The sequence below is a fragment of the Megalops cyprinoides genome, chromosome 8 (genome assembly GCF_013368585.1).
Source record: "Megalops cyprinoides isolate fMegCyp1 chromosome 8, fMegCyp1.pri, whole genome shotgun sequence".
NCBI classification, from domain to species: Eukaryota; Metazoa; Chordata; class Actinopteri; order Elopiformes; family Megalopidae; genus Megalops; species Megalops cyprinoides.
The window spans coordinates 38668846-38676936 of record NC_050590.1 but is presented as its reverse complement, the minus strand read 5'-3'; the positions used below and the strand labels follow the sequence as shown (position 1 = coordinate 38676936).

General features: G+C 38.0%; 1 protein-coding gene across 2 annotated transcripts in view; it reads right to left on the bottom strand.

Annotated features, from left to right (window-relative positions):
• Window positions 1–2302: 2302 nt before the first annotated feature.
• tspan4a (tetraspanin 4a) overlaps window positions 2303–8091 on the bottom strand; it is a 116089-nt gene continuing 110300 nt past the window's right edge. For both annotated transcript variants that reach the window (XM_036535118.1, XM_036535117.1), the window contains 2 exons: window positions 7036–7119; window positions 2303–2493 (listed from right to left, as the gene is read on the bottom strand). In XM_036535118.1, coding sequence (XP_036391011.1) covers window positions 2425–2493; window positions 7036–7119 — 153 coding nt within the window. In that variant the 3' untranslated portion in view covers window positions 2303–2424. The remainder of the gene's footprint in view (window positions 2494–7035; window positions 7120–8091) is intronic.

Sequence of the window (8091 nt, the reverse complement as noted above, 5' to 3'; positions counted from 1 at the left end):
AATTCTCTGAATTTCTCTTATCTGAAACAATTTCCATTCATTAGTTCATGAGACAATGCATTCATAATCAAACATTGACTCAAAGATCAAAGGTTTTTATCCCAGGTAAAGATGACACAACAGTGACTCCACACCACCAACATGTAACATCTAAAAACTGTGCACCAGGATTCACAGGAGTTCATGCCAGCCCAGGCTGAAATTTGTTGTTACAGATGGAAGTTAGGCAGGTATACAGTACACATACACACGCATTTGTATTGCTTAATTCTTTACTGTTGACCTGCAAGTTTTTACTCTTAAAAACAGGCAGTGATGTTCCCCCCATCTAAACCCCCAATTTTTTAATACAAAAAATCTTCGTTATACATTTCATTCCCCTTCCTACATAAAATAGCAAAACTCAAACTTAAATAGCAGAATTTGGTCAAATTTGCTTAATATCAGCATCTGCTGATTCTACAATGGACTGTGTCCAAGACAGTGAAATATCAATGAATCGATGGAGTGATGAACACAGGACTTGAAACTCATGATGTCAAATACCTCTAAACATACCTATGAAAAGTTAGGGTCAGAAATGAAATGGAATCACAAACGAAACTATTCTAGCTCAGCCAGCTGCAGACACTGCAGACAGATAAACTGCAAGGGTACAGCACAGTTAATGTTGATTAATCTGTTGATTAATCAGATCCACATCTTAGGTTTCATTTTTAAAAAGATTAAAGACTTCAACAGACATCTGGATGTTGACTGATATGTTGTGCATCAACTGCCTTGCAGTGTCCTAATAACAACAATGAATAACATAAAATATGTCAGAGGCACATTACATATTTATAGATTTCTTTAAACAAAAATGTCATTTGTTTATAGATAGTATAAGCAAGTATAGTATAGTACTATTCTCTCATGTTGGTGAACATGGAAACATGGAACATTAACAAGATTTGTTATAATAAAAGCATTTTATATTTGTTTGTGTTTGCCTCTCTCAAAGATTATTTGGTTTACTTTTGTAGTGGAATGCGCTGTCCATATACATAAAGATTTCAGTACGCTATGGGTATTACTAAACAGAAGATTTAGTGGTCCATTATTGAGAAAATTCTATATCTTCCAATGTATGTAGAATTCTATCCATTTCACTACCTTAGTCCAGATAGTATTGTGCTTAGTGGTATGTCTGTGTGTCTATCTACATCAAAGTGAGACAATTAGAATATTTTACTTTTAGATGCTGAGAGTGTATCAGAGAACCTCTGCTTGCACTTGTTATATATTTTTGCATTTGATGTGTTTTTACACACACACTCACACACACACACACATATATATATATATATATATATATATATATATATATATATATATATATATATATATATATATATATACATATATATATGCACAAAAGTATTTGGACACACCTGTTTTTCAAGGTTTGGGCTAGTCCCCTTATCTCCAGTGAATGCTTCAGCATACCAAGACATTTTGGACAATGCTATGCATCCAACTTTGTGGCAACAGTTTGGGGAAGGCCCTTTTCTATTCCAACATGACTGTGCCCCAGTGCAAAAAGGACTATAAAGACATGGTTTGATGAGTTCGGTGTGGAAGAACTTGACTGGCCTGACCTCAACCCCATGGAGCACCTTTGGGATAAACTGGAACGGAGATTGCGAGCCAGGCCTTCTTGTCCAACATCAGTGCCTGACCTCATAAATGCTCTACAGAATGAATGGGCACAAATTCCCACAGAAACACTCCAAAATCTACAAAATCAGTGAAAGCTGTTATAGCTGCAAAAGGAGGACCAACTCCATAGTAAATTATATGTATTTGAATACAATGTCATTACAATGTAATGGTGTCCGAATACTTTTGTCCATATAGTGTATGTATACACACGCACACATATATACATATATATATGTAGATCTATATATATAGATCTAGTCCTTATCCTTTATTCGTTAAGAGTTTTGCTGGAACAGAGTCCAGGACGACACCCAGAAACCACTGAGAAAAATGTGTAAAGTCTTAGGATGCCCAGGTAATTTATAGCATTCTCATAATGTTACAGTTTGTTAAGTAATGTTAAGTTTCTGAAATGTTCTTCAAACATTAATTCCATTCCAACTGAACATATATTTATCCAATATATGTATATAATATATATATCCAACATAATTCTATCATGCTGCTACACCATCATATTAATGTTGTAGGAATGTTGCAACTTAATGGTGTAAAAACATGTTACTGAGGATCTTTGAAACAAATTAGAGATGGACTAGAGAAGTCAGTGAGGAAGAGAAAAGATTAGTCTGCAAGTATCACATTCCTAGCTTTTTGCCTGCAGGTAAACCCCATGTGAGCACACTTTCGTTGTCCTTGAAGCAGTGCATTGTAGGAGATCTAGGCGTAGAAGGTGTCAACTTTCACAGTCTGGCAGAACATCGTCATGGAGAAGACCAGGCCCAGAATCTACAGCAAGATGTAATTATGCATAAATGCAATAAGGTTTTACACAATCAATACACAAAAATTCATTCAAACATACTATTATATTATCTACAATCTACATTCAGAAACATTCAAAGATTATTTTACATAATATACACACAAACACAAATATTCAAAGTAATACTGTTTTACAGAATTTGCATATAAATTCATTCAAACAAATATTATTATTTTACAGAATACATACACACGTTACAGCGCCCTAGGGAATGACTGAATGGGAGGGCATTTCATATACCTGTGAAATTAGCCTCTCATTACCAGTTTTTCTTGATTGTGTGGAGGTATTGTTAGAAACTGTGGTGATCCACTGATCCTAGCATTGTTAGAAGGTAAATAAAATGAATTCCTGTATCGGAGAGAACCCGACTGTATTGTCATATGCTCATGTTGTGAACCCCATGTCAAGATGTTCCCACAGCTGACCGTGAAATATAATTCTTTTCTTCCCTTGATTCCATTGAGTCCATCTGTCATTAAATATGAAAATCTTTATATTCTCTTCCATTTGGTGTTTTCCAACCCCAAATGTGTTCAAAGAATGTTTAATGATTTCTGGTTCTCTTCACACAATTTTCTTCTCTCCTTACATAATCATTACACTAGAAACAAGTTTTGTAAAACATTTACACAAATGCAGCCTGTAATTACAAGTTTCACGTGTGGCGGGGGTCACGTTCACTTTAAATCTCAGGTAGTCTCACGGTGGTCATGTGACATGACGCGACACCGGTAGTTCGCAGCACACGGCTCTCTTTTGTCGTTTTAAATTTCATTCAGGCGGTAAACGCCGAATGAATAGCATCTGCACAAGTTCGCTGTGCTGGCGGTGAGAAAAACGGATAACTGAGACCGAGTTGTGGACCCGTTGAGTTTTAAGACCTAGCGATTTGAAAGTAGGTATCTCTTGGTATTTTCCCATTCATTGTTAGTCAATCCGTGTACCTTACTCATGCATTCGCGTTATCTGTGCCATAGTTTCACTTGAGGAAGCTTGGAACGGAGGACATCACTTTAGAGCAACGTTTGTTTGAAGTTTACAGAGGTAATTTATACAACGTGTGTTTAAGAGTGTTTTGTGGGCTAGCTATGCTCTATGCATGGCGATTGTATTTATATTTTATTTATATTTATTTTGTGACTCTAGAATGTAATGTTATGGGTGGCTGCTGTTAGTTTGCCAATGGTTGTATTTATGCTATTTATGGCGACCCTGTGCCCGCTATGCATCAAGTATATGATGTTATTTATTGGTACTGCAGGTTATCAACGATTCCCGTGTGCCTGCCTGATCAGGAAACAAAGGCAAACTACAAACATTAAGGTAGCCCTGTTACACATTGTGATATTTGTCTTTTTAAAACTTTATACAGTGGATTTGAGACTGATGTTTCTATCCTCTTTTGTGTTTTGTTTCTTTAGAATGTTTATGTAGCCACTGTTTTCCCTATCATTATTTTGTAGTCAGTGCTCAACCTAGGAGGCTACACAGGCCTACTACTACTATTACTGTGCCTGCTAGCTGGGCCTGTAGCCTCAAGGAAATCTCATTGTGAAACCACCTCCAATCGTTCATTTTGTTGGTTTTGTTTTCTTATTTTCTTTTCTTTTCTTTGGTCGTAGCTGTGGCTGGGAACTTTTCCATGGGGAAGTAGATTGGGTTTCTGTACCTTCTCGGTGTGCTGTGCTGTGTAAAGCCTAGATTAATTAAGTAGCCTATGGTTCCTGCTTGGTGTGTAGTGAACAGCCTTTGTGCTTTGGCTCCTACTTAGTGTGTAGTGAATTCCCATCAAGGTTGCCTTATTGTAGGGTGTACTTCTGGTGCAGCCCTTAGTCTCTCCACCGGGTTAGTATAGCCACAGCGGACCTGTTTATGACTTTTATTTACGTTTATTATTTTTTTTGTATACTTCATTACAGTTTTGATCCATAAGCTCTGCATTTTTTTTAATGATAAAAAATACATATCACATGAATACACACCCCTTAACCTGAAATATCAGAAATTAAAGTGACTTATTTTTTTATACACAAGCCTCCTCCCTTTCTTTATTCAATTAAATTGAATGTTTACACCTGCTATACTCTTAGTGACCTTGTGGGGGTTACACACGTAAGAGTCTTTTTCTCAATATTCTCAAACCTTTTCTCAGCTGAAAGAAATCTGTTGAAGCCATGTTGGCTCATTCACTGTGTGTGAAAATGCAAAAGGTCAAACCTTTGATTTGATCATCAGTCTGAAGTCACACTTAAAGAGACACACCAAGTTGGTCATCTATGTCAAAGCGAATGGAAACAGAAGGAGTAGGAGAACTAGCTGTGAGAGGCAAATGCAAGATGGGAGGGTTGGTCAAGACTTTTAAAGGAGATAGATACATAGCAGATAATGAAAGGGAACCAACTGTTGATCATGTAAGCAGTTCAGAACATGCCTGACATGAAATCACTGCACAGGCTTGCCAAGGCTGCATTCACCACAGAATGCTTTTTTGTTGAAGGTATCTGACCTGGGAGAATATTAAGGGTGATATGGATGAAAATCTCAGGCTTAATGCAAATGAGGGAAAGATATGGGATAGCACATATCTACAGTGCATTCAGAAAGTATTCAGACCCCTTCACTTTTTTCACATTTTATGTTGCAGCCTTATGCTAAAATCATTCAAATTCATTTTTTCCCTCATCAGTCTATACTGAATACCCCATAATGACAAAGTGAAAACAGGATTTTAGAAATTTTTGCAAATTTATTAAAAATAAAAAACTGAAATATCACATTGACATAAGTATTCAGACCCTTAACTCAGTACTTAGTTGAAGCACCTTTGGCAGCAATTACAGCCTTGATTCCTCTTGGATATGATGTGACAAGCTTTACACACCTGGATTTGGGGATTTTCTGCCATTCTTCTCTGCAGATCCTCTCAAGCTCTGTCAGGTTGGATGGGGACTGTCGGACAGTCATTTTCAGGACTCTCCAGAGATGTTCCATTGGGTTCAAGTCCAGGCTCTGGCCACTCAAGGACATTCACAGAGTTGTCCCTAAGCCACTCCTGCATTGTCTTGGCTGTGTGCTTAGGGTCATTGTCCTGTTGGAAAGTCCACCTTCAGCCCAGTCTGAGGTCCTGAGCGCTCTGGAGCAGGTTTTTATTAAGGATATCTCTGTACTCCATTCAGCTTTCCTTCAACCCTGACCAGTCTCCCAGTCCCTGCCTCTGAAAAACACCCCCATGGCATGATGCTGCCACTACCATGCTTTACCATTGGGATGGTATTGCGCAGGTGATGAGCGGTGCCTGGTTTCCTCCAGACATGATGTTTAGAATTGAGGCCAAACAGTTCAATCTTGGTTTCATCAGTTTGAGAGTCCTTTAGGTGCTTTTTTGCAAACTCCAAGTGGGCTTACATGTGTCTTTTACTGAGTAGAGGCTTCCGTCTGGCCACTCTACCATAAAGCCCAGATGCTGAGTTGCAGTGATGGTTGTCCTTCTGGAAGTATCTCCCATCTCCACACAGGATCTCTAGAGCTTAGCCAGAATGACCATCTGGTTCTTGGTCTCCTATCTTTCCAAGGCCTTTCTCCCCCGATCGCTCAGTTTGGCTGGGTGGCCAGGTCTAAGAAGACTCTTAACTGTTCCAAACATCTTCTATTTAAGAATTATGGAGGCTACTGTGCTCTTGGGAACCATCAATGCAGCAAAAAATTTTCATAGCCTTCCCCAGATCTGGGAAGCCTCGACACAATGCTGTCTCTGAACTCTGCAGGCAGTTCCTTTGACCTCATGGCTTGGTTTTTGCTCTGATATGCATGGTCAGCTGAGAGACTTTATACAGACAGGTGTATGCCTTTCCAAATTGTGTCCAAACAATGGAATTTACCACAGGTAGACTCCAATCAAGGTGTAGAAACATCTCAAAGATGATCAAGAGAAATGGGATGCACCTGAGCTAAATTTCAAGTGTGATAACAAAGGGTCTCAATACTTATGTCAATGTGATATTTCAGTTTTTTATTTTTAATAAATTCACAAAATTTTCTAAAATCATGTTTTCACTTTGTCTTTATAGGGTATTGAGTGTAGATTGATGAAGGAAATGAATTTAAACAATTTTAACGTAAGTCTGTAACATAACAAAATGTGAAAAAAAGTGAAGGGGTCTTTATGAATGCACTGTATGCACTGTAGACAGCCTTAAGTATTATATTAATTTTATATTCATTTTTTATATCAAAACTAAATGATTGCAAGCCTAAACTTATGATTTGATGCACTCTTTAAAAAAAGGTTATTTTCATGTATTTGCTGTTTAGCAAACTGAAACAGTTTTGTTGTTGGTGTCACCTCTGCTAAAAATCGCCACTGTAATTTCTAACAAAGCATTCCAACAATCTAGAAAAACTGTAATAAAGTCAAACACCTACCCTATTCACACAGAAGCATGCCATAAAGGGTTCATGCACCAGGCATCCACTTTAGTAAGCAGGATTTCAGCAGTGCGTACCTGAGTGAGTGCGGTACACAGGGCAAAGATCCACATTGCCACCAGATTCTCCCGCAGCCAGCCTTTAACCCGCTCATAACACGGCTACAGGAACACACACAAAAACACAGCATCAGCATGGCTACAGGAATAAACACACCCAGCATCAGCATAGAAACAAAAACACGCACACACAGAAGAAGAAGCTGTTAGCATTAAATGTGTCTGGCTTAGACATGCTTAACAGGCCGTGCTTTGAGGTTTTCTCACCAAAGCAATTTTTAATGGTCAGTGATTGAATTTATGGAAAAATTACAGGTCATTACAGAGATGATATTTACATTGCAGAGAAATGTAAAAATACCGGATGTTTTTAGTGTTTTTTATGTGGTTTTATGGAGTTTGTTTGCTCCGTTCTGTCTTCCAGCACTGTCTGTTTGAATACACAGTACATTGAGTTGCTTCATTGCTCAGTCAGTAGATGCAAACGCTAGCTCATTTTTTTTTCTAAACATCTAAATAGCATGCATTGCATGACATTTTATCTACTGTCAAATCATTAATCTTTTCAGAAGTAGAAGTCTGTCTGCCCTGCCGCTGTCAGTGGGAGGGGTGCAGTTTTTATCAAACTGATTGCTGAACACTGAGCTTGAAGTTGAGTGTACGTGGTGAATAATGTGCTGTAGTTGCTATTGCAGGAAGCATTACTGTTGATATTGGTCTAATGTCATTTAGTAGTCCTTTAGTAAATGATTACATTTACTTTTACATTTATTCATTTGGCAGATGCTTTTATTCAAAGCAACTTACAAAACCATAAGGAGTAAACAGTATTAGAAGCGCTGCATGACCGGGTTTCAATGGTTGACCAGACAAGGTACATGCAAGCTGGTAGGGATAATGAGTGCATTAAACCATTAGATTACATTTTCTTTTTTAAAAATACTTTAATAGGAAACAGCTTGAGACATGAGAAATTCATTTAGGTGGTAGTGTTTCAGGTGCTCAGCTGAGAGTGGAAGAACTGTGTCTTCAGATGTTTCTTGAAGACACGAGAGGGACTCAGCAGAACGGATG